At 46.5% G+C, this 27,015-nt stretch overlaps 1 protein-coding gene across 5 annotated transcripts in view; it reads left to right on the top strand.

Moving 5' to 3' along the window:
* The window catches only part of SCAP (SREBF chaperone), a 108,120-nt gene that overhangs the window by 39,599 nt on the left and 41,506 nt on the right, over positions 1 to 27,015 (top strand). For all 5 annotated transcript variants that reach the window (XM_074946478.1, XM_074946479.1, XM_074946477.1 and 2 more), the window contains one exon: positions 26,156 to 26,285. In XM_074946478.1, coding sequence (XP_074802579.1) covers positions 26,156 to 26,285 — 130 coding nt within the window. The remainder of the gene's footprint in view (positions 1 to 26,155; positions 26,286 to 27,015) is intronic.

Below are 27,015 nucleotides of genomic sequence, written 5' to 3'. Positions count from 1 at the left end.
AAAGTGGTTACCATCTAAAGGTTCTCTGCTCTGTGGCAGAGAAGTACCTGGGTCTTGGCTCTGTACCCAGTGGGCAAATATCAACATAATATCCACCACCAAAGTTACCTACCTTTCCCCTGATTTTCTAACATGCACCTTCTTCATGCTTTCTCCTGTGCTGCCCCTCATGCCTGGGAGGAACTCTTCATGAACATCCACAAAACTACCACATTATCCTCCTTCCAAATCTTCCTCTAAGCTCTCCTTTGCTGTGATGCCTACAAAAAACTGATAGTCATTGGGCTGCTGGTGCGCTTAGACCAGTGCTTGTCATGGTGATCAATACTGTCATTGTTTCTTTATACTTCTCCCATCTACTTATACCTATCTGCTGTCTTATACTTTGATTATAAGCTCTATGGGGGTAAGGGTCTTCTTTTTGTTCTGTTTGTACAGCGCCTAGGGCATTCAGGTCCTGGTTTACCATTAGGACTTTTAGGCTCTATGGTAATACAAATATTTGCAGTCTTTGCAAAGGCCAAAAGGTGAACGGGTCCAGAGCCTGGACTTCTCACTCCTGAAGGGGCCCCTTCAGGTCAGCAAAGAACTGAGTGGGTAGGGCAGTTTGGGGGAATGTTTGTACTGCTGTACTGGCTTTATGAACGAGGCTGACGACATTGTCAGAAAAAATGACCTGGGTCTTCGGTGTTAAATCTTTCTTTATTTTTAAGTGTCTGGGGAAAATCAGAGAAACTCACAGATGTGCTTGGCATGATTGCAGGTGCTGAATTAGCAGCCTTGGAAGCATGAGCAGATTGAAGGGACAGCTTCCAGAAAGATTTTGGTTTTCCTGGCTACAACTATCAATGAATTTGCACCACCCTGAGAGAGAGAGAGAGGCAGGTCATCTAATGACCAAGTGCCAGTAGATGCCGCCTCTCTTCTTCCTCATCTAACACAGTGAAAGCTTTCAGTGTGTGGCTGGGGGACATAGGATCTATCATGCTGCACTTACCTCTTCTGTATTTATGACCTAGCAATAGGATTGGAAAGGAATTTAAAACTGTGATGTAGATTTTGATGTGTGGGGAGTTAGTGCGAAGGTGAAGAGGATAGTGGGACATAGGGGACTCCTTGTTGTCTTGGTTATGTTCCTGCTGTGGCTGTCATAACACCTTTGGCAAACCTGTGTACGGAATCTTAGATTTTTCTCTCCCATCCCTGATCCCCAATCCTTTTATCTTCCATTGCTCCACCAAGGTGCCATTTTGTAAATATTTTGTAAATGGTTTTTTAACTTGCATTTGGATTTAAAACAGTGGGCAAAAACCATTGACCGTAAAATGGGGGAACCAAACTTCAGGGTGCTAGAATATTCAATAATGTTTTGGGAGACAGTGAATGTTTCACTTATGTTTGTCCTCTCTTTTTAGGGTGGCGGTTCCTTCTCTTCCCTCCTCCCACCCCCAATAGAAAATCAAACTCAGGCTGGTCCTGCTGTAAGGTAGAAAACAGTACCGGTTTCCAGACAAATTAACCTGGGGCCAGATCCTCCAAGGTATTTAGGTATCTAACTCCCATTGAAATCAATGAGAGAGAGCCACCTGAATGCCTTGGCTTCTTTCTTCTTATAGACTCATAGATATGAAGGTCAGAAGGGACCAGTATGATCATCTAGTCTGACCTCCTGCACAATGCAGGCCACAGAATCTCACCCACTGACTCCTGCAATAAACCTTTCACCTATGTCTGAGCTACTGAAGTCCTCAAATCATAGTTTAAAGACTTCAAGGTGCAGAGAATCCTCCAGCAAGTGACCCGTGCCCCATGCTACAGAGGAAGGCGAAAAAGCCCCAGGGCCTCTTCCAATCTGCCCTGGAGGAAAATTCCTTCCCAACTCCAAATATGGCAATCAGCTGAACCCGGAGCATGTGGGCAAGATTCACCAGCCAGATACCCAGGAAAGAATTCTCTGTAGTAACTCAGATCCCACCCCATCTACCATCCCATCACTGGCCATTGGGCCTGTTTACCATGAATAGTTAACATGATTTTGGATATTAATTGATCTTTAAGTTTATGGAGGAGATGGTATGATGGGATATAGAATTTAATCTTGAAACCAGATAGGTCTTTTGCCCCCACTGCTTCCCTTGGAAGGCTATTCCAGAACTTCACTCCTCTGATGGTTAGAAACCTTCATCTAATTTCAAGTCTAAACTTCCCGATGGTCAGTTTATATCCATTTGTTCTTGTGTCCACATTGGTACTGAGTTTAAATAATTCCTCTCCCTCTCTGCTCTCTATAAATATATCAGAGGGATAAATACCAATCATATCTCCCCTCAACCTTCTTTTGGTTAGGCTAAACAAGCCCAGTTCCTTGAGTCTCCTTTCATAAGACAGGTTTTCCATTCCTCGGATCATCCTAGTAGCCCTTCTCTGCACCTGTTCCAGTTTGAATTTGTCCTCCTTAAACATGGGAGACCAGAACTGCACACAGTATTCCAGGTGAGGTCTCACTAGTGCCTTGTATAACGGTACTAACACCTCCTTATTTGTACTGGAAATACCTCGCTTGATGCATCCCAAGACCGCATTAGCTTTTTTCACAGCCATATCACTGGCTCATAGTCAACCTGTGGTCAACCAATACTCCAAGGTCCTTCTCCTCCTCTGTTACTTCTAATTGATGCGTCCCCAGCTTATAACTAAAATTCTTGTTGTTAATCCCTAAATGCATGACCTTACACTTCTCACTATTAAATTTCATCCTATTACTATTATTCTAGTTTACAAGGTCATCCAGATCCTCCTGTATGATATCCCTGTCCTTCTCTAAATTAGCAATACCTCCCAGCTTTGTATCCTCTGCAGACTTTATTAGCACACTCCCACTTTTTGTGCTGAGGTCAGTAATAAAAAGATTGGTCCCCAAACCGATCCCTGAGGAACTCCACTGGTAACCTCCCTCCAGTCTGACAGTTCACCTTTCAGTGTGACCCGCTGTAGTCTCCCCTTTAACCAATTCCTTATCCACCTTTCAGTTTTCATATTGATCCCCATCTTTTCCAATTTAACTAATAATTCCCCAAGTGACACCGTATCAAACGCCTTACAGAAAATCTAGGTAAATTAGATCCACTGCGTTCCCTTTGTCTAAAAAATTTGTTACTTTCTCAAAGAAGATCAGGTTGGTTTGGCACGATCTACCTTTTGTAAAACCATGTTGTATTTTGTCCCATTTACCATTGACCTCAATGTCCTTAACTACTTTCTCCTTCAATATTTTTTCCAAGACCTTGCATACTACAGATGTCAAACTAACAGGCCTGTAGTTACCCGAATCACTTTTTTTCCTTTCTTAAAAATAGGAACTATGTTAGCAATTCTCCAGTCATACGGTACAACCCCTGAGTTTACAGATTCATTAAAAATTCTTGCTAATGGGCTTGCAATTTCATGTGCCAATTTCTTTAATATTCTTGGATGAAGATTATTCATCCTGGTCCCATTCCATCTGGGCCCCCCCGATTTAGTCCCATTAAGCTGTTTGAATTTCACTTCTACCTCAGATATGGTCATATCTACCTCCATATCCTCATTCCCATTTGTCATGCAACCATTATCCCTAAGCTCCTTGTTAGCCTCATTAAAGACTGAGGCAAAGTATTTGTTTAGATATTGGGCCATGCCTAGATTATCCTTAACCTCCATTCCATTCTCAGTGTTTAGCGGTCCCACTTCTTTCTATGTTTTCTTCTTATTTATATGGCTATAGAACCTTTTACTATTGGTTTTAATTCCCTTTGCAAGGTCCAACTCTACTTGACTTTTAGCCTTTCTCACTTTACCCCTACATGTTCTGACCTCAATAAGTTAGCTTTCCTTGCTGATCCCTCCCATCTTCCACTCCCTGTATGCTTTCTGCTTTTTCTTAATCACTTCTCTGAGATGCTTGCTCATCCAGCTTGGTCTACAACTCCTGCCTATGAATTTTTTCCCCTTTCTTGGGATGCAGGCTTCCGATAGCATCTGCAGCTTTGACTTGAAGTAATCCCAGGCCTCCTCTGCCTTTAGATCTGTAAGTTCTTCAGTCCAATCCACTTCCCTAACTAATTCTTGATAGTTTCTCCAAGGCAATATGCAGCACTGACCCAATTTGAGGCAATATTAGTAGGGCTTGGATGCACCTCCAGGGAAGGAGCAAGATTAAAATTAAACTCTAAAAGCTCTAGTTGTAAGGGCTTGTGCTTTTGGAGCAGGGCCATCTGAGTGCCATCCCACTGAGCAGACAATGTGGCGGCGGCAGCAGGAGGGTCTTCAGCAGTGCAGGAACCGGGATGAGGAAGACACCGAGCAAGTGATATTACAGGACTGATTCTTGCAGCAGCTTCACAGCCTTCAATGCTGCTCTAAACTTGGGAAACCAGCTCGGATTGGTGGGGAAGGATCATTCTGCAGACATGGAGTGACGAGCAATGGTAAGAGAATTTCAGGATGGGGGAATGCAAACTTTCTGGAGATACGTGCTGAACTAACTCCAGAGCTGCAGTGTGCCGACATGAGACAACCTATACCAGTGGAGAAGAGGGTCACCATTGCCATCTGGAAGCTGGCTGCCCCTGAACGTTGCCGGTCTGTAGTGACCTCTTTTGGTGTGGGGTGATCAGCCATTGGGGCCATTGTCATGCAGGTGTGTGATTCCATGGCAAAGGTACTGTTGCACCAGGTTCTAAAGCTCGGTTGTGCTCAGGAGGTTAGTGCAGGGGGTTCCCAAACATAATTGGGGTAATTGATGGGATCCATGTCCCTATTATTTGTGCCCTGCAGCAAAGAATTCATGAACAGAAGGGGTGTTCCTTCAGGGTGCTCCAAGGGCTCGTTGACCCCCATGGCAGATTTACGGACATAAAGGCTGAAAGCATCCACAGTGGTAAGGTCTTGGAATTCCGCTGTATGTACTTTAGTGGAGAAAGGACTGTGCCCCCAGGAACGTGATGGACATTAGTGGTGCGGATGTTGCTTATCCTCTGCTTTCCCGGCTAAGGAAGCCATTCCCAGGCTGCTTGGATGGAAGGAAGGAACTATGGGACTGTTGCCTCAGTCATTGCAGAATGGCAGTGGAGGGTGCATTTGGCCCTTTGTAAAGAAGGTGGTGCTGGTTGTGGAACAGGTTGGAAGCAGCAGGAAAAAGAAGTCCCAAAGATGATGTATTTTGCACAGTATTTGTGAGAGGAAAGGAGAAGGCCTTCGCCGTGGGTGTGAGGCTGAGGTGCAGGGATTTGCTCGGCAGTTTGAGAAGCCAGTGAGATGTTCAGTGCAAAATGCAAACAGCCTGGGCGATATTGTCAGTGCTGGGTTTACAGTGGTGCCAGTGGCTCCATAGAGCCGGGCCCATGCTCAGAAGGGGCCCCGGCCTGCTCTGCTTGCACTGCGCCCCGAGACCCCGTTGGCTCCCCCCGCCCACCACTTGAGGCGGGGCGTGGGTCTCTGGGAAGCCTGGGGTGCTGGGTTGTGAGGGGGGGCAAGGAAGATGTGTGTGTTGGGGCACTAAGGAGTAGGGGTTCTGTGGGGGTGCTGGGTAGTTGGGGTGGGGCTGTGGGCAGGGGGGTGCTGGGTAGGGGTGGTGGTGTGCCTGGTGCTGTGCATTTGTGGAGGGGAGGAGGGTGGGCACTGGGCATAGTGGATCCAGAGGGGCTCTGGCCATAGGGACCCAGGGGGTGGGTGGGTGGTTGGGTGGGAGGGCTGTGTGGTACGGCATGGGCCTACCCCTGAGGCGGGTCACTGTGCGTCTGGCAACTGCTGGTTTGTAAGTAGTACCTTTGCATTGGGCTGGGTGGAGCGGGGCCACTCCTGTCATGCCATGCCCCATTGCCCCGGCTGGCCCCTCGCTCAGGGGACTGACCTCCCCGCACCATGCTCCATTGCCCTCATGGGGGCCCACAAATATGTTTGGTGCCGGGCCCACAAAAGGTTAATCCAGCCCTGGGCATGCCTATTGCTTTTCGTGAGAGTCTCAGTCCTGAAATCGTGCAGCTGTACATCCAGCTGTTAACCCGTGGGAGGCGGAGGGGTTTTTTGAGGGTGTTAGTGTTGCTGATGGGTGGTGGAAGTGCACCATTGTAGCAATCGCTGTTTGACCTTGTCTTTGCCTACATGGTTTTTACAACATTATGAATTAGTGCAAACGTAATTTTCTCTGTAAAATGAGCAGGTAAGTCCTATGCATGACGCTTTCAAGGTTTTGATTATTCTACAGTCTGTTACAAACAGAAATGAACCTTAATGTAACTATGATTAATTAGGAATGAATGAATGAATTAATGAAATGAAAAAATAGACTGTTTTGGAACAATCCATCTACAAAGCACCTTTTCATTAACACAGGAGTGAAACAAAACTGCATCTGGCAAGAGTGCAGTGCAGGGCACAACACGGGCTGGGGGGGCTTAAAGTCACAGGCAAGCATTTGTCTTCGCTCTGCCTTTTGTTCCTGGGCCTGTTGGCGTGCAGTGCCAAGACTCCAAGTTCCCAGGCATGACAGAGGGCTCAAAAGCACTGGGTTCCCAGGGGGCTGCTGTGCTTAGAGCCCTGAGCTTGGGTCTGTGAAAGGAATGGCTGCAGTGGTACAGTGAAGGAGGAGGAGTTGTTCCCAGTAGCCTGTATAACCCCATCAAATGCTGAAAAGCTGCATAACTTGGGTGAAAGTCTCACATGTGAAGCCATTTCCCCTACCTATGGCTCAGATCCCTGTGCAGCCACAGGAAGGATTGGGGTGGTTGGGGTTCTCCAGGATATCAGTGTTGATGTCCTTTTGGGAAGTGACTATCGCTTTAACGTGGTGTAGTGTAGCCATGTTGGGCCCAGGATGTTAGAGAGACCAGGTGAGGGAGGTGATATCTTCCATTGGACCAACTTCTGTTGGTGAGAGAGGCAAGCTTTCCAGCCACACAGAGCTCTTCTTCAGGTTCCAGTCCCTGCTTTTGTAACAACCAAAGATTTGAATCGCGCCAAGCGGGAGTGAAGGTGTCAGTGAACAGCACATAGCCTGTCTGGCAGGGAGGAGGGGTTTTTCCCTTTGGTAACACAAAGGAAGAGTGCTAAGCTCAAGGTATCTTTCTGTCTGTAGCTGAGTGGGCAGAAGGATGGTCCCCGCCCGTCTCCACAGGGGAGATGTGAGTCTCACTGACTCTGATGCTGTGCCTAAGGCAGCAAGCTCTCGCCCTGCCATCACTGGGAAAGCAAAGGCAGAGCTGAGCAGGGTGGGAAGGCCAGCAAGGAAGGACGACTGCCAAAATATGCTTGCCTTGTTTAAGGGGGAGAGAAAGGGAAAGCAGCTGGAAAGTGATTGCTGGTTACAGACACACCTGCTCAGAAGGTGGCCATGGGCATGGTGGGCCCACCAAGAGATGCAAAACACAGCCCCCAGGAGAAGGGGCTGAGAGAGGACTCTATCCTGGGGGTGAGGGCAATAGGTTGACCCCATAAGGGGAGATAGGTTCCTGGCGTGTGCACAGCTCTCTGGTTGGGACCCGACTCCAGGGGGCGCCTGCCAGTGTGCAGGAGCACCCTGAATCCCTGCCTCACCTTGGAAATCAGAGCCCCAGAGATGTGACGGGGTTAAAACAAAATGTCTCGGCGACTGGATTTGCTGTTGTTTTCAGGGACTCTCCACTGACCTCTGCCCCAAACCCGAGACGGCTAGGTGTCAGTCACACCTGTACCTCTAGGCCTCCGCAGAGAGTCAGCAACCCTCCTCCACTTCCTGGGTGACAATGCAGTATATGGGGAAACCGAGGCACACCTCGGTACTCCTACAAAACATTTATAGAAAATTCCCACTCCATCACATCATTGTCCAGGGACTGCCTCCCGAGTCTGGGTGGTGGTTTGCAATACTGCGTAGCTTGCTCTGCTAAAAGTAACATGCTGCAACAGGGCCCTTCGGTGTTGTATTGCCTTTGCATCTCCCTGTCTTTCCATATTGTTTTTGGCCATGGCAGTGCTGTCCCTGGCCACTGCAGCTCTTTGTTTCCCTCTCTGTCCTCCAGTACTACCTCCATCTCTCTGTGACTCGACTTTTTTTTTTTTTTTTTTTTTGGTGGTTGTTACGGGGGCGGGGGGATGAGTCTGTAATGTCTGAACATTTCAGCGTTCATTTTCTGCCCCTCAGGCTAGCCAGCCACTCAGCTGTTAATAAAGGGGTCGGGGGAGAAGGAAACAGGCAGCAGGCTCCACTGCTTTCCTCGGTTGGGTGGTTGTGTAACCTTGAAAAATCCTGTCCAGCTCCTCAAATATGTACAGGTTACATGTCCCCTGCCAGATTTTTTTCCCCTGTCATCCCTCATTTTAATATAGGTCCTCGGAAGCTGCTTGCTCTTTGTATGACACTGTTTCTATTCTGGTGGTAGCCTCTCCCATGCATCCTCTTCGCAGTGTCCCCAACCGGATCCTTATTTTGGTGACTGGCTGACTAGAGTTTCCTGCACCAAAGCACTTTCCTGCCCTTTCCCCAGATGACGATGAGATCCAGGGTGTCCTCATGGCTCAAAGCGGTTGCTTGAGGCACTTGGGGTTCCTGGAGTATTATCGCAGCAATGTGGATATACTCGTCTCTAGGAGCAAATGAGCAAAATCTGGCACTGCGGCAGCCTATAAACAGGGCTGGGGATATCCGGTCATCTTGGCCTCCGAGCAGCAGAAGTACACAGGTAAACAGACGAGTCAGTAACAGTCACCTGCAAAGCGGTGTTGGGATAGCAGCTAAAGTAGTTTGCAGCAGCATTGTATGCATGCAAACAATAGACCAGACTAATTTGATTTTCAGCAAAGCTAGTTCACTCTGAAAGAGACTGCAGAGTTCCTGATGAATGAAGAGTCAGTGTACTACAATGAATTACGCTGTGTATGCAAGATTTTTCAAACCAGACTAACTCAATTTAATTCAGTTTAAACTTCCCATGTAGACAGGTTCTTGATGACCATTAATGGGCCTGTGTAATAGGGTAGGTATCGTGAGTGGCGGCAGCTTATTGCTGCATCCACCCACAGCAAGGAACACTTCTGTCATTCTTTATACTTAATTTTAAATCCACTTCCTCTCTCTTCTCCCATGCCATATTTGTGCTTTTTAGCAGCTGCCTCCTTGCTTGTCCTGGAACGAAGTCACATGGCAGGACTTCAGAGAGACAAGGTGGGTGAGGTAATTATCATAGACGTTGGTCCAATGAAAGCTATTATCAAAGCCACCTTGTCTCTCTCCTGCCCTGGGACTGACACTGGCTGCGCCACCACTGCGTATTGCAGGGCGTGTGATACTGCAGCCGCTTCCATAGCAACAGTCTGTGCTGCCCTGAAATGCAGATATGAACAGGAGAGGGAATTTGTCACTAAACAGAAATAAGTTGTGTCCGCCGTTTTTGTTTTCAGGTCACTTCTCCAAAGTGTGTCTTTCTCTAAACCTGCAGCAGTTGAGCAGGCAGTCTCATAAAGATCCAGCAGAGACTGTAGATTCCGCAGTACTTGCGGGCTCAAATTGTTAGATGTAGGGCCCAGATCCTCAAATGGATTTAGGCTCCTCGTGACCAGTGATTTCAGTGCAACTTAGGAGCCTAAATACCTTTTGAGAATCTGGGCCTATGTTTCTTGGGATTGCCTCCGTTCTAATTTGCTCTGGGTGCCCTGTAAAATGGGGAGCACTCTGCTTTAATACGTAATAAAGCAGCACCTTTCTTTTCCTAGGTAGTGTCCCCGTGTGAAGGCACTCGACGTGTAGTGCAAACACAGACCTCTAACTTCCATAGGTATTTCTCTTGGGCCAGATCAGACAGTCTGCATTTGCTGTATCACATTTTGTCCTCTGTCCCCTGAATAGAATCATAGAATATCAGAGTTGGAAGGGACCTCAGAATGTCATCTAGTCCAACCCCCTGCTCGCAGGCCCTGGTTCTCATGGGAGACTTCAGTCACCCTGATATCTGCTGGGAGAGCAATACAGCGGTGCACAGACAATCCAGGAAGTTTTTGGAAAATGTAGGGGACAATTTCCTGGTGCAAGTGCTGGAGGAACCAACTAGGGACAGAGCTCTTGACCTGCTGCTCACAAACCGGGAAGAATTAATAGGGGAAGCAAAAGTGGATGGGAACCTGGGAGGCAGTGACCATGAGATGGTCGAGTTCAGGATCCTGACACAGGGAAGAAAGGAGAGCAGCAGAATACGGACCCTGGACTTCAGAAAAGTAGACTTTGACTCCCTCAGGGAACTGACGGGCAGGATCCCCTGGGAGAATAACATGAGGGGGAGAGGAGTCCAGGAGAGCTGGCTGTATTTTAAAGAATCCTTATGGAGGTTACAGGGACAAACCATCCTGATGTGTAGAGAGAATAGTAAATATGGCAGGCAACCAGCTTGGCTTAACAGTGAAATCCTTGCTGATCTTAAACACAAAAAAGAAACTTACAAGAAGTGGAAGATTGGACAAATGACCAGGGATGAGTATAAAAATATTGCTCGGACATGCAGGAGTGAAATCAGGAAGGCCAAATCACACCTAGAGTTGCAGCTAGCAAGAGATGTTAAGAGTAACAAGAAGGGTTTCTTCAGGTATGTTAGCAACAAGAAGAAAGTCAAGGAAAGTGTGGGCCCCTTACTGAATGAGGGAGGCAACCTAGTGACAGAGGATGTGGAAAAAGCTAATGTACTCAATGCTTTTTTTGCCTCTGTTTTCACGAACAAGGTCAGCTCCCAGACTACTACACTGGGCAGCTCAGCATGGGGAGGAGGTGACCAGCCCTCTGTGGAGAAAAAAGTGGTTCTGGACTATTTAGAAAAGCTGGACAAGCACAAGTCCATGGGGCTGGATGCGCTGCATCCGAGAGTGCTAAAGGAAGGAGTTGGCGGATGTGATTGCAGAGCCATTGGCCATTATCTTTGAAAACTCATGGCGATCGGGGGAAGTCCCGGACGACTGGAAACAGGCTAATGTAGTGCCCATCTTTAAAAAAGGGAAGGAGGAGGATCCTGGGAACTACAGGCCAATCAGCTTCACTTCAGTCCCTGGAAAAATCATGGAGTAGGTCCTTAAGGAATCAATTCTGAAGCACTTAGAGGAAAGTGATCAGGAACAGTCAGCATGGATTCACCAAGGGCAAGTCATGCCTGACTAATCTAATTGCCTTCTATGACGAGATTACTGGCTCTGTGGATGAGGGGAAAGCAGTGGACGTGGTGTTCCTTGACTTTAGCAAAGCTTTTGACACGGTCTCCCACAGTATTCTTGTCAGCAAGTTAAAGAAGTATGGGCTGGATGAATGGACTAAAGGTAGATAGAAAGTTGGCTAGATTGTCGGGCTCAACGGGTAGTGATCAATGGCTCCATGTCTAGTTGGCGCCGGTATCAAGTGGAGTGCCCCAAGGGTCGGTCCTCGGGCTGGTTTTATTCAGTATCTTCATAAATGATCTGGAGGATGGTGTGGATTGCACCCTCAGCAAGTTTGCAGATGACACTAAACTGGGAGGAGAGGTAGATATGCTGGAAGGTAGGGATAGGATAGAGAGGGACCTAGACAAATTAGAGGATTTGGCCAAAAGTAATCTGATGAGGTTCAACAAGGACAAGTGCAGAGTCCTGCACTTAGAACGGAAGAATCCCATGCACCGCTACAGACTAGGGACCAAATGGCTAGGCAGCAGTTCTGCAGAAAAGGACCTAGGGGTTACAGTGGACGAGAAGCTGGATATGAGTCAACAATGTGCCCTTGTTGCCAAGAAGGCCAATGGCATTTTGGGCTGTATAAGTAGGGGCATTGCCAGCAGATCGAGGGACGTGATCGTTCCCCTCTATTCGACGTTGGTGAGGCCTCATCTGGAGTACTGTGTCCAGTTTTGGGCCCCACGCTACAAGAAGGATGTGGAAAAATTGGAAGGAGTCCAGCGGAGGGCAACAAAAATGATTAGGGGTCTGGAACACATGACTTATGAGGAGAGGCTGAGGGAACTGGGATTGTTTAGTCTGCGGAAGAGAAGAATGAGGGGGGATTTGATAGCTGCTTTCAACTACCTGAAAGGGGGTTCCAAAGAGGATGGCTCTAGACTGTTCTCAGTGGTAGCTGATGACAGAACAAGGAGTAATGGTCTCAAGTTGCAGTGGGGGAGGTTTAGGTTGGATATTAGGAAAAACTTTTTCACTAGGAGGGTGGTGAAACACTGGAATGCGTTACCTAGGGAGGTGGTGGAATCTCCTTCCTTAGATATTTTTAAGGTCAGGCTTGACAAAGCCCTGGCTGGGATGATCTGCAAGTTGCCGGGAGACAGCCTCATCCCCCTGGTCCGGTGGTCTATAGCAGATTCCCACCATGGCATCACCCTTGTTGCTCACACTTCTAAACTTAATCCAGAGACTCTCAGGTTTTTCTGCAGTTTCAACTTGAGCTCTGAGCAGTCATACTGCTCCCTTACATACAATGCAACTCACCCACCTTTTCTGCCCTGCCTGTCCTTCCTGAACAGTTTATATCCATCCATGACAGTACTCCAGTCATGTGAGTTACCCCACCAAGTCTCTGTTGTTCCAATCACATCATAATTCCTTGACTGTGCCAGGACTTCCAGTTCTCCCTGCTTGTTTCCCAGGCTTCTTGCATTTGTGTATAGGCACTTGAGATAACTCGCTGATCCTCCCTCTTTCTCAGTATGAGGCAGGAGCCCTCCCCTCTCATGCGCGCCTGCTCATGCTTCCTCCTGGTATCCCACTTCCCCACTTACCTCAGGGCTTTGGTCTTCCCCCGGTGAACCTAGTTTAAAGCCCTCCTCACTAGGTTAGCCAGCCTGCTTGCGAAGATGCTCTTCCCTCTCTTCGTTAGGTGGAGCCCGTCTCTGCCTAGCACTCCTCCTTCTTGGTCAAAGAATCCAAAGCCTTCTCTCGGACACCACCTGCATAGCCATTCGTTGACTTCCACGATTCGATGGTCTCTATCCAGGCCTTTTCCTTCCACGGGGAGGATGGACGAGAAGACCACTTGCACCTCAAACTCCTTTATCCGTCTTCCCAGAGCCACGTAGTCTGCAGTGATCCACTCAAGGTCATTCTTGGCAGTATCATTGGTGCCCATGTGGAGAAGAGGAAGGGGTAGCGATCCGAGAGCTTGATGAGTCTCGGCAGTCTCTCCGTCACATCGTGAATCCTAGTTCCTGGCAAGCAGCAGACTTCTCGGTTTTCCCGGTTGGAGCAGCAGATAAATGACTCAGTCCCCCTGAGGAGAGAGTCCCTGCCCACCACCACCACCCGCCTCCTTCTCTTGGGAATGGTGGTCGTGGAACCCCCAACCCTGCATGTTCTCTCTGCCCATGTACTTGGAGGGCAGTGCTGTCCAGAGAGAGTGGATCACTACCACGTGAAGAAAGCCTTTGGTGTACTCTTGGGACCTACTGTGAATCAGTGGCAAAAAGCTACTTTAAAATATACTGGCCTGTTTTATCTGAAGCTCTCTGTTGCTGGAGATGGATAGTACTGCATGGAGGCTTGCTTGGGTTATCCGGAGCCCCTTGCTGCCCTGTTCCTGCATTTCATGTTTCAACCCTGTGCCACCTGTGGGTGGGTTCTCTACAGCAGTGAGGAATTTGTGGAACTTAGTCGTGGGGAGAGGTGGAGAAATGTGCTCATCTAAATCAGCCCAGAAGTCAACTGTTATGAAACGAACTGCTTGGTCACGTGGAGGCCCTCAGCTGGAATTGCAGAACCACAACCTGTGACCCTGAGCAGCTGCCTGAGGGATTGCTAACATTGGTTAGTTCTGAGGTTGGCTGCATTTCACATTGCTGTCTGGAGAAGGGTTCCCTGTGCCTGGTTACAGCTTGCATGTTGTATCCATGCACTGTCGCTTGCCTGTCTTGTTTACTTAGCGGGTAAGCTCTTTGAGATGGGTACTGTCTCTTACTGTGTTTGTACAACACAATAAACCCTGACCCTGAGTAGGGCCTGTAACTGCTTCTCTAATGACATACTGTCAAATGGATAAAATGCCCAGGAAAGCTAGTTTTAATATCACTGCACATTGTAATGCTATATCTGCTGTCCTATTTCTTTCTTCTAGACTTAGGCATAGTTTATCTTCCTCTCTGCTTTTAAAATAAAATCTGAAGCAAACACTTTCAAAAGTGCTTACAGGAAGCACCCCAAATCCATATTTAAGCACCTATTAAAGGGTTTTAACTCTCATCACAGTAATAAGTCACTAGGACCAGCTGGCATCCACACAGGAGTTCTTCAGGAATTCAGATATGAAACTACAGAACTGCTAACTGGAGTATGTAATCTATCTCAGAAATCAGACTCTGTAGCAGATGACTGGAGGATGGGTAATATAGTGCCAATTTTTAAAAGGGTTCTGGAGAAGATCCTGGCAATTACAGACTGGCGTGCCTAACTTTGATACCTGGCAAATTTGAAGAAACTATAGTAAAGAAGAATGGTTTCAGAGTAACAGCCATGTTAGTCTGTATTCGCAAAAAGAAAAGGAGTACTTGTGGCACCTTAGAGACTAACCAATTTATTTGAGCATAAGCTTTCGTGAGCTACAGCTCACTTCATCGGATGCATACTGTGGAAAGTGTAGAAGATCTTTTTATACACACTACCAGCAGGAGAGTGGGGTGGGGGGAGGTATTTTTTCATGCTTTGTGTGTATAAAAAGATCTTCTACACTTTCCATAGTATGCATCCGATGAAGTGAGCTGTAGCTCATGAAAGCTTATGCTCAAATAAATTAGAGACTAACCAAGGTGCCACAAGTACTCCTTTTCTTTTTATAGTAAAGAATAGACTCAGATATCTAGATAAACATTATTTGGTAGGGAAGAGTAAACAGGCCTTTTGTAAAGGGAAGTCATGCATCACCAATCTACTAGAATTATCTGAGGGAGTCAACACGAGGTGGGTAAGGATGATCCAGTTGATAGTGTAATTGGATTTTCAAAAAACCTTTGACAAGGTTCCTCACCAAAAGCTCTTAAGCAAACTAAGTAGCCATGGGATAGGAGGGCAGGTCCTCTTATGGATCACTAACTGGTTAAAAGATGGAAACAAAGGGTAGGAATAAATGGTTTAGTTTTAACAGTGGAGAGAAGTGAACAGCAGCGTCCCTCAGGGATCTGTACTGGGACTAGTACTGTTCAAATATAATCATTAATAAGCTGAAAGAGGTGGTGAACAGAGACGAGGCAAAGATTGCAGATGATACAAAATTATTCAAGATAGTTAAGTCTAAAGAAGACTGTGAGGATTTACAAAGGGATCTCACAAAACTAGGTGACTGGGCAGCAAAATGGCAAATGAAATTCAGTGTTGATAAGTACAATAATGCATACTGGAAAAAATAATCCCAACTATACATATACAGTGGTAGGTTCTAAATTAGCTGTTACCACCCAAGAAAGAGAGCTTAGACTCACAGTGGATAGTTCTCCGAAATTTCTGTCTCACGTGCAGCAGTGGTCAAAAAGGATAACCGTATTTTAGGAGCTATTAGGAAAGGGATAGAACATAAGACAGAAAATCTTCTACTACTGCACCTTGCATACTGTGCATATTCTAGTTCCTCCATGTCATAGCTTCAGAGAAGGACAACAAAGATGATCCACTGAGGAGGTAAGAGTCAGTTGCGCACATACAAAAGGGGAAATGACTGCCTAGGAAAGAATACTGTAGAACGGGATTTGGGGGTATAGTGGATCAGAAGCTAAATATGATTCAACGTGTAACACCATTGCAAAAAAAAAAAAAAAAAAGCAAACATTCTGGGATGTGTTAACAGGAGTGTTGTAAGCAAGACATGGACTGATGAGGCCTCAACTGGAGTATTGTATCCAGTTCTGGGCGCCACGTTTCAGGAAAGATGTGGACGAATTGGAGAAAGTCCAGAGAAGAGCAACAAAAATTATTAAAGGTCTAGAAAACATGACCTGTGAGGGATGATTGAAAAAACTGGGTTTGTTAAGTCTGGAGAAGAGAAGACTGAGGGGGAACATGATGATAGTTTTCAAGTACATAAAGTGTTGTTACAAGGCAGAGGAAGAAAAATTGTCCTTGTTAACTGAGGATAGGGACAAGAAGAAATGGGCTTAAATTGCAGCAAGGGGGGTTTAGGTTGGATATTAGGAAAAACTTCCTAACTGTCAGGGTAGTTAAGCACTGGAATAAATTTCCTGGGGAGGTTGTGGGATCTCTGTCATTGAAGATTTTAACAATTATATTAGACAAACACCTGTCAGGAATGGTCTAGAAGATAATACTTAGTCCTGCCTTGAGTGCATGGGACTGGACTAGATGACCTCACAAGGTCCCTTCCAGTCCTGTGATTCTAGGATGTGGGTATCAAACAGCTTCTGATCCAGGAGAGAGTAAAATAATCAGGGAAGTTCAGCTTAGAAAAGAGACAACTAAGAGGGGATGTGATAGAGATCTATTAAATCATTAGTGTGGAAAAAGTGAATAGAAAAGTGTTGTTTTACACTTTCCCACAATACAAAAACCAGGAGTCACCCGATGAAATTAATAGGTAGCAGGTTTAATTCAAACAAGAGGAAGTACTTTTTCACACAACGCACAGTCAACCTCTGGAACTCATTGTCGTGGGATGTTGTGATGGCCAAAAATATAACTGGGTTAAAAAAAGAACGGGATAAGTTCATGGGGGATAGGTCCATCCGTGGCTGTTAATCATGATGGTCAGGGACAGCACCCCATGCTTGAAGTGACCTTAAACCTGTGACTACCAGAAGCCGGGAGTGGAAGGTGGGTGGATCACTCCATAATTGCTCTGTTCTGTACCCTCCACCTGAAGCTCTGGTACTGGCCACTGTTGTAGACAGGCTACTGGGCAAGATGGACCATGGTCTGACCTGGTATGGCAGCTCCTATGGTCTTATTTCAGTTTGAGTGGTAGGTGTCTATTACCTGTGGAAATCAGGCACATTGTGTCAGAGTAGGCCTCTAGCAATTGAGATACACAAGTAGTAGCTAATCTTAAAGATGTTGTCCTTAATTTCTCGGTACCTCAGTTTTACGCGCCCTGATATGACTAGCGTGAAGCTTCATTCATGATATATGTAAAGTGCTTTGAGATCATCTCCTATATGCTGTGACAGGGCAAAGTGTTATAGGAGAGCAAAGACCGTAGCTCCTTCTCTTGTTAAGAATCCAGAACTATTTCACTTCTAACCCCACCCCCCACCTCTCACTTTTTTTTTTTTTTTTTTTTTTTTGCCTGGTTGCTCATAGCTGTTTAAAACCTTTACTTTTTCATGCTGAAATTTTCCATGCTTGGTCTCTGTCAAGGTGATTGTGTGTGTGTGTAAGTTTGAGTAAAATCAGCTCAACCATGGAGTGAGAGAAGACTGAAAAATAAAATCCTCCCCCCCCCCCCATCCCCAAAGAAATTCTTGGCTTGTTTTTTGAACTGCTCCAACATGACAACTACTCTTACAATCCTATACGCTAAAGACCTTTATGTTCTCCACGGTTGCTGTTGGTGACTTCTGCTTGGGTGTTAGCGGGGTTTCTCAGAACTCAAAGCAATGGTAACTTAACTCAGTGGCTTTCAACCTTTCCAGATTACAGTATGCCTTTCAGGAGTCTGATTTGTCTTGCGTACACCCAAGTTTTACCTCACTTAAACTATTTGCTTACAAAATCAGACATAAAGATACAAGAGTCCCAGCACACTATTACTGAAAGGTTGCTGACTGTCTCATTTTTACCATATAATTATAAAAAAAAAATCAATTGCAATATAAATATTATACTTACTTTCAGTGTGTCCTATGTAGAGCAGTATATACAAGTCATTGTATGAAATCTTAATTTGTGCTGACTTTGCTAGTGCTTATTATGTAGCCTGTTGAAAAACTAGGCAAATCTCTCGATGAGTTGATGTACCCCCTGGAAAACCTCTGCGTACCCCCCAGATGTACATGTGCCCCTGGTTGAGAACCATTGCCTTCACTGTTTCTCTTTGGGCCGTGTCAAGAATTAATCAGTGGGAACACAGTGCTTCTGTCTGATAAATAATTGATACAAAGCAGACGGCTTTCACCTAAAATTACGTTTTCATTAGATTTCAAGCACACACACAAACATGCCGTCACAGTAGGGTTACAGAATTTTAAAACACTTACATTTACCTAAGGTCAAGAAATGGTTTTGAGGAATCAGCAGCCAGGTTTGAGTGGGGCCCTGCCTCCTGTCTGACTGCTGGAGAGCTTAGAGTCCGGATCCTTGCCCAATCACATTGTTCCAAAGCACATTCTTTCGCCTAATTTTATATAGCTAACTTTAAACAAAACATAACCTGTTGTGCCTCCTAGTGGGTCACTCATTTTCCTAATTTCAATAAAACTACTTATTACTTTTTATAAAAACATTTCTAGGATATACCAATAATATATTAGCGACCTTGGTTTTAAATGCCCCTATCGACTCACTCTCTTTCATACTTGTTAACTTTCTGTCCTATCTTCCCATTCCAATTAGAAACTGCAAGCCTGAAGTCGTCTGACCTTGCTTCACAAAGGCCTAAGATTTTCCTAGCTATGTGATGTTTGGTTTTCAGCTAGCAGTGGCTGAACATACAAAATTGTTGGCTGCAGAACTGTCAAATTCTTGGGTGTATGCAGGAATGTCAGATTCTGGGGTAACACAGGCACTAGCCATGGCTGAAGGCAGTTTAAATACAATTAATCTGATTTGCAATCTGGTGCGGGGTCTATCTGCCTACTCTGTTGGGCTGGCATTAGTACCTGCCTTTTCCCACCACCTAGAAGCACGTCTGAATTGGTCACCTTCCTGGTAAAAGTGTATCCATATTTATTAGCCTACGAAGTCCTTTTTCCATGTATGATCAAAATGCAGCTATCACTTCAGAACAGTGTTATAAAACAACCAAGAGCTGGGGATTGGCACTGGAGCCTGCCTCTTGCATCGCTAAGGTGGGTCTGATCTGGGAGATACCTGTTCCTTAGCAACACTTCCTTGGGCTGTGTTAATTTTGCCAGAGGGTGAGCATGAAGCTGAAATGATAGGTGTGGCAAGCCATGTGCACGCTTGCCTCTCCCTTGGGTGACACACTTTTAGCCTAGCTCCCCTTCTCTAGCGTCCTGTTGACTTAGGAGGAGTGTTCAAATCCTATCACGAGCTCCCGCACCACTGCCATAAAAACCCTCACACTTCCCTATTGGCTGTATAATTTTTAATTAAAACTAAATTCAGGTGTCCTGTGCTGTCCTGTCCTAGGCATCTTCTGCAGGTAGTAAGCAATGTCTCATCTGTCTACAGCAAGCCCAGCCCCTTTCTTTCTTTGGTATGTCTTGTAATAATATTGGTCCTTAGCCCCTCTTCTTCAGAGCTCTGTTGAGTTAACTCCACCCTCCCCGTGCACCCTTTGTGTTAGTGCAGTGGTTCTCAACCAGGGGAACATGTACAGAGGTATGCAGAGATCTTCCAGGGGGTACATCAACTCATCTAGATATTTGCCTAGTTTTACAACAGGCTACATAAAAATCATTAGCAAAGTCAGCACAAACTAAAATTTCATACAGACAATTACTTGTTTATACTGCTCTGTATACTATACACTGAAATGTAAGCACAATATTTATATTCCAGTTGATTGATTTTACAATTATATGGTAAAAATGAGAAAGTCAACAATTTTTCAGTAATAGTGTGCTGGTTTTGTAAGCAAGTAGTTTTTAAGTGAGGTGAAACTTGGGAGTACACAAGACAAATCAATCTCCTGAAAGGGGAATACTCAACTGTTCCAGGTTACAATCATTGTGCTAATGTACCTGGAGACAGCAGTAGATGTTCCCCACGATTTTGTGTACCAGGATCCCTTTTCTACAGCTGGGGAAAATAAGACCGAGAGAAACTAAGTGACTTGACCAAGGTGACATAATGAGTGTGTCATTGTGTGTATTACCACCTTCTAGGGGCTGGTTCCCTTAGAGGGTAACAACCTACTACTGCTGCCAGTTACTTTGTTAGCTCAAGTGGTTGAGATCTCTGCTGAGTGTTAAATAAAGGCTAGGGTTACACACTGAATGAGGGGGAAAAAAAGAAGTTGAATAACTGTGCATTCAGTGAATGAGGCAGGGGTCCTATGGGAAAAAATAACTAGAGGGTCACATAGTTCATAGCTACTGTAGGCTGAGCTCACTGCACACAATGCAGCTCTTTGCATCCCTCCATTCCCCCCACAATCTCCCTGTGTGCCACCCTCCCATCCCCCTCTAGTTCAAGGTCTCCCCACAACCCCTATCCCCCACATGCGCTCCCTCATGATAAGGACTCTGTGTCCTACATTCTAGGGTCCCCTATTTTCCTCCCCATTCCCCTTCTCTGCCCTATGCCAGGGGTTCTCTGTGCCCCTGTTTCCCTTGTGACTACTCCTGTCTTAGCCTACCTGTGTCTAGAAGGACACACACTTTGTAGCTTTTGAAGGCCAAGCTCACTGCACACATCAGGGGCTCATTGCACCCTTCTCTCCCCCCCCCCCCCCATCCCCATAAGCTCCCTATGTGCCACCCTCCTGGCCCCCGCAAGTTCAGGAAGAGATGTAAATAGGTCAGTTTGTATAATTGGTAATTTGTTAAATGAGTTCTTTTCTTTGTGGTTTGGGCTACACTGCAAAATTATGTTGACTGATGTCAACTTGTGGTGGTTTTGCATTCATCCAGAGCTAAATTTGTCTCCCACTGGTACGCTGTGGACATGCCACGCTGTCATGGACGCAGTCACACCACCTCCCTGAACAGTGTAAGGCCAAGGAGAGAGAAATCCCTCATATGTCAGCATGTTAAACTCCCTTGGGATTCTGGGCAGAACGGAGATGCGAGAGGTAGTTATGCCAGAAGGTGTTAAGGGCGGCCATCAACTAGCTCTTAGACCTACAGACTGGTCACATGTTCAGAAGTTATCACCTTACATTCCCAAGGAGCAGAGAGCGCAGAGGAATGCTATTAAGTTGAGCATAGAGCCTTACTTCCCTCGATCATTTGAAGCCTGTATGATGATGTATGTGCACCAGGGAGTTGACTTCAGGTTGCAACGGCAACATTTGTTAGGTCATTTCCTAACTTCTGAGTGGTTACTTGGCAGCTGTAACGTTCCTTTAACATTGTTATCTTGGCTGCCATATGGATTATAGTGCAGAATTTCATTCATCGCCTCAGTTGGTAGATCTCAAAGTCTGTGGCATAGCCCCCAGTGGGTTTCCGTAGGTCATAACCTGGTCCCTGTTGGCGGTCATTCCACTGCCGGGTGTTTCTGGTCAGCACTGTCCATGCTCTTCCCACACCATACGCAAAGTGACTGGAATACCTGTCACACCGGTGCTCTCCCAGAATACAAGGAAGCAAAACATCCAGTAGCGGGGAGGCACTGAACAACACTAGTGCTCTCCTCTGGCCAGTGAGAGCGGAGCCTGCCCCTCCCCAGCAATGAGGGAAGGAGAAGGTCTCCTTCCAAACAGGTCCTAAGGGAGCAGGGAGAGTGAAGCACCCTCTCCACATATGCCACAATCAAGAGCTCCACTAGGAATCTCTTGAAGGACTAAAAGCAGTAGCTCAAAGGATTCTGGGAGATGGGGATCATGTGCAGGGGGTGGAGGAGGAGCTGCGTCTTGCGGTACTGAAGGGGAGAGGATAAAACTAACCAGCCTGCGTGGACTGTACATGTCCTTATTTGTATATTTATAATGACAGCGCTACTTCTCATGGCCAAGGCTCCCAAAGTGTTTTACACACTGTACAGGATTCACCCCACAACTTGGAATGCAGGAACTTCTCTCACTGTCTAGGGAACTGCCCACAGTGCTGTAGGACAGGAAGTGAGGAAGAACCTTCTGACTAGCGGAAGCAGCAGCGGGGTAAGATTTATCTATGGAATGCAATGCCCTAACCAGGCGTTTGTATGAGACAGCAGGGGTAAACACCCTGAGTCAGGGCACAGTGCTATGGACTCTTTAGGAAAGTTACCCCGTGAATCACCATCATCATTTCCTGCGGCACTTGTATCTCCTATCCAAGCACTGGCCGGCCTGGACCTTGCTTAGCTTTATCTGTTAAGATCACAATCCTGGGCAGTAGAGTTTTAACCAGGGAAGGGATGAGATGGGCTTCAAAGTGTGCACTGCTGAACAGCTGTTCATCAGTCGTAAACAGTGTCCTTCTCATTAACACACTCGCTTTCTGTGTTCAGTGCACCTAATTTTAAATGAGCTAAGCTATATGAATGAACATATATCTGGCTTTTAAACTTCCCAGGTGGCTACGTGGGGAGGTGCCCCTGTAGGTGGGCTACTGCCTTGTTTGAGCCAGACACTTTTGCCTGCTGCAAACACAGACGCAGGTCTGAACCACATCCCCTAAAAGCTGCAGGCTTAACTGAAAACAGCTTAAGAAGTGTTCCTGTCTCCAACACTCAGACGCCCAGCTCCCAATGGGGTCCAAACCCCAAATAAATCCGTTTTACCCTGTATAAAGCACATACAGGATAAATTCATAAATTGTTCGCCCTCTGTAACACAGAGAGAGATATGCACAGCTGTTTCCCTCCCCCCCCGAGGTATTAATACATACTCTGGGTTAATTAATAAGTAAAAAATGATTTTATTAAATACAAAAAGTAGGATTTAAGTGGTTCCAAGTAGTAACAGACAGAACAAAATGAATTAGCAAGCAAAATAAAATAAAACATGCAAGTCTAAACCTAATACAGTAAGAAAGTGATTACAGATGAAATCTCACCCTCAGAGATGTTCCAATAAGCCTTTTTTACAGACTAGCCTCCTTCTAGTCTTGGTCCAGCAATCACTGACACCCCTGTGGTTACTGTCCTTTGTTCCAGTTTCTTTCAGGTATTCTTTGGGGGTGGAGAGGCTATCTCTTGAGCCAGCTGAAGACAAAATGGAGGAGTTTCAGAGGGGCTTACATAGACTTTCTCTTGTGGGTGGAGACCCCCTCCTCCCTCCTATCCAGAATTCAGTTCCAAGATGGAGTTTTGGAGTCACATGGGCAAGTCACATGTCCATGCATGACTGAGTTCCTTACCAGCCAGGTCACATTCCTGGGAAAGCTCAGATGTGGATTGGCTTCTCCAAGTTCATTGATAATTTAAGTGTTTCTTGATTGGGCACTTACTGAGAATAGAAAAGGAGTACTTGTGGCACCTTAGAGACTAACCAATTTATTTGAGCGTAAGCTTTCGTGAGCTACAGCTCACTTCAGTAAGCTGTAGCTCACGAAAGCTTACGCTCAAATAAATTGGTTAGTCTCTAAGGTGCCACAAGTACTCCTTTTCTTTTTGCAAATACAGACTATCACGGCTGTTACTCTGAAACTGTGATTACTGAGAATAGTCCTTTCTCAGGAAGCTGACCAACTGCTTCACTGAGGCTACTTAAAATTAAACAAGTACATAGCCAATATTCATAACTTCGAATACAAAAATGATACATGCATACAAATAGGATGAATATATCCAGTAGATCATAACCTTTGAAGAGATATGTTACATGGCATATCTAGCATAAAACATATTCCAGTTATGTCATATTTACTTTCATAAGCATATTTCCGTAAAGCATTATGGGGTGCAACGTCACACCCATTTCAGAGCCAACCAGTTTACTCTGTGAAATGAAACCATACCCCCCTTGGGCTGTGATCTCACCAGATCTCGAGTGCTGTGCAGGTGGTTTAATGTTCAAGTTATTAGACGTTATGTCAGAGGTCCCGAAACTGTGGGCCGCGGGGTTGCGGAGGAACATTCGGGGAGGGGGCATGGCTGGGGCCCAGGCCAGCCCCCATAGGGGGTGGGGAGGGAGTGCCACCCAGCTCGGCTGCCGGCCCTGGGCCCTGGCTGGCAGCCCACGCCCTGGGCTCCACTTCCAGCTCCACCCCACCTCCAGCTGTGGCCCCCGCCTCAGCCCCCTTACCCCGTGCGTGTCCCTGCCTCCTGGAGTCACGGTCCTGCTCCCGACCCCGGCTCTGGGGGGCAGCGGGGGGGGAGGGAACAGGGGTAAGGGAGGCGCGAGGTAAAAAGTTTGGGGACCACTGAATTATGTAGAAAAAGGACAAAAGCAGGTAATCACAGCCCAGAAAAAACCAGTTGCTGCAACTATGCCTCCAAGATTGTGGCCTGTACTGGGGGTTCTCATCCCGATGCACTGTCATCTTCCTCCCCAATCCACTCGCCATCGTCTGGGTCTGATCTTTTCATGGCCTGGCCAGTGGGTTTTGTCAAGTAACTGAAAATGTATGGAATATTAAAACAGAAAAGTGACCCACTTTAACCAGTCACATCACTCTTTGTCCTCTTCTGATTTGCTGGCTTTTTTCAAACCTCATCTTCTCTCTGTTGCTTGTCTTCGCCCTGCCCTCTGAAACTTTAAGCCTTAGAAACCTCCTGTGTTGCCAGACTCTTTAACAGATCCACGGATAAACCAAGTGGGTAGTGCATTTATTACAGTGTCACTAATCGTTTCAGGTATTGAAAATGGCATTGGTCCAGGACCTTTATAGTTTGCTTGGGATCACAGCCATAAAAAGCTTTGCGAGGTTGAAGGACCAGTGACAAATTCCAGATCTGATATATTGTGAACCAACAAGGCTACAGAGCCACGCTGTATGCTGCTGGAAAACCAGGAATCCTGTCTTAATAGTTCTAGCATTGGTGGGTTGGCTGAATGGCATTGGCTGAATTGTTTCCCCCCAGTTCAATTCTAACATGATTTTAGAACCAAAAGGATGTCTAGAGCTAAAAAAGAAAATGCTCTCTACTGTCTGAAAGCTGGGCCTCTCAGCTTTCAAGTGTTATAAAGCATTAATCTCTAATATGAATGGTTAATAGGTTACCAGCTGCTACAATCGCACTGAAATTGCAGCTGCAAGGGGGCAAGAAGGTAATAAGAATGACATGACTTTATGGTCTGGTGTCTCAGAACCCCCCATTAACAGTGCCTTCAAGGCCAGTGAAATTTGTGGCAAGTGTCAGAAATGGTTCAAACCACACTGGAGACAGGCCTTTGAGTGCCAGCCCTGGAAAATTATAGGGGTGGTGCTGGATGTCAAGGATTTGGAAAGACCTGGGGCTTTTCGAATCCAGCTTGGATCAGGAGTGATCAAAAGTAGTTACCATCTCTTGGTTATTCAGGAACGTGGCCCATGCAGAGTGTGTTTGGTGGAGCCTTACTCTGTGAGAGGTGTCTGCTTTCAGAGTTCACAGACTGTGGAGTAGCCAGCCAGAGCCAGCTGCCTGAGCACCCTAATCTGTCTCTGACACTGCTAACTTTCAGGACTTTACAAGCAATTTAGTTTTTCTGCTTTCTCTATGCCGAGCTGCTCAACGGTCCTCTCCCAAACTGCAAAACTACAGCACACGTGACTGTAACCCCTCCCTCAAGGAAAAACACAAATCTGCTTCCACTAGCTCCACATCCTCACTATGTTCTAGAAAAAAGAAAAGGAGGACTTGTGGCACCTTGGAGGCTAACAAATTTATTTGAGCATAAGCTTTCGTGAACTACAGCTCACTTCATCAGATGCATCCGATGAAGTGAGCTGTAGCTCACGAAATCTTATGCTGAAATAAATCTGTTAGTCTCTAAGGTGCCACAAGTCCTCCTGTTCTTTTTGCGAATACAGACTAACACGGCTGCTACTCTGAAACCTGTCGCTATGTTCTAGCTGTCCCCCCAACTCGGAGGGTATGTCTACATGGGGATAAAAGCCCCACGGCATGGCTGGCCCAGGTCAGCTGCGTCAGGCTTGCAGGACTAAAAATGGCTATTCAGGCTTGGGCTGGAGCCCAACCTCTGGGACCCTGCCCGAGTGTCTACACAGTAATTTTCAGCCCCAGAGCTCAAGACCTGTGAGCCAGCTGCATATTTGTTATCCCCATGTAGACACAGAGAGAGAGGCCAACAGAGGGCGTCAGCTTTGGGATATTACTGTGCTGGGTCAGATTCAGACTGGTAACCTGGAAAAAGTTCCCCATACAGCTCCCCGTCCTTGCAAGGTTGGCTGATGGGCCCAGCGCATTTCAGCATGTGACATGCAGTAAAACGTGGGCTTGTTTAAATGTATAATTCTTCCTGCTTGTGTCTTAATCTTAGCTACCCGCTGCTTAAACTCCCCTTACCTGGAACAGGCCCTGTGGAGTACAGCACCCCCGTGAAGGATTACTCGCCACCTTCTTCAGAGCCGGGCCACCAGCAAGGAGATCCTAGTGAGAGACCTGATTGGGTAGGTCTTTTGCGTGTGTGTGTGTGCTGCCCCCTACTGACTAGTGTGTGTGTGTGTGCACCTGAGAGAGAGAGAGCGGGGGGAGTTCACTCTGGTGTTATTTGCACCTTAATGTAGTGAACTGAAGAAGTGCCTTGTAATTTCTGCACCTCGCCTGGCTGTTAAATTCGAGCTAATGTGCTCCTGTCGTTAGACTTGAATGCTGTCAGGAGACCCAATTCTGGGCCTTCAGAGTGGATGGGTAAAAGCTTTCAAACGCTGTTCAGCAGGAGCATGCTGTCCAAGGGGAGACAGAGAACTGTATCCTGAGTCAAGTGTTGCATTTTGTTTGCTGCATTTTTTCACAATTGTTGTTCAGTTGTTTTAAGTCAATTTAGTGCTAGTGGTAGGTGCTGGATTCTTCTTAGCCTGTGTGCAATGTGCCACGGGTGGCACATGACCAGGATTCAGCACCAAATTTGGTCCACTGGTTGCATCCTTCGCTTCCCCAGCCTGGGCTGGGGACTGACGGGGAGCATGACATGAACGCTGATCCATGCCCCCGAGGCTGGACTGACAGCCCAGGAGACAAAAGGTCTCAGTTCTTCCCCTCCAACAGGGACAACACGGGCAGCAACAGGGCAAGCTCCCCCTCACCACTCTGCTGGCATGGCTCAACCCTGCCATGGGACACTCGCCCCCTATAAGGGTGAGAATAGAGCTCAGCCAGTCCATATTGTTGCTATCATCC

This window comes from Natator depressus, chromosome 2 (assembly GCF_965152275.1).
Source record: "Natator depressus isolate rNatDep1 chromosome 2, rNatDep2.hap1, whole genome shotgun sequence".
Lineage (NCBI taxonomy): Eukaryota > Metazoa > Chordata > Testudines > Cheloniidae > Natator > Natator depressus.
The sequence above is the reverse complement of the archived record's forward strand: the minus strand, read 5'-3'. Positions and strand labels throughout refer to the sequence as shown.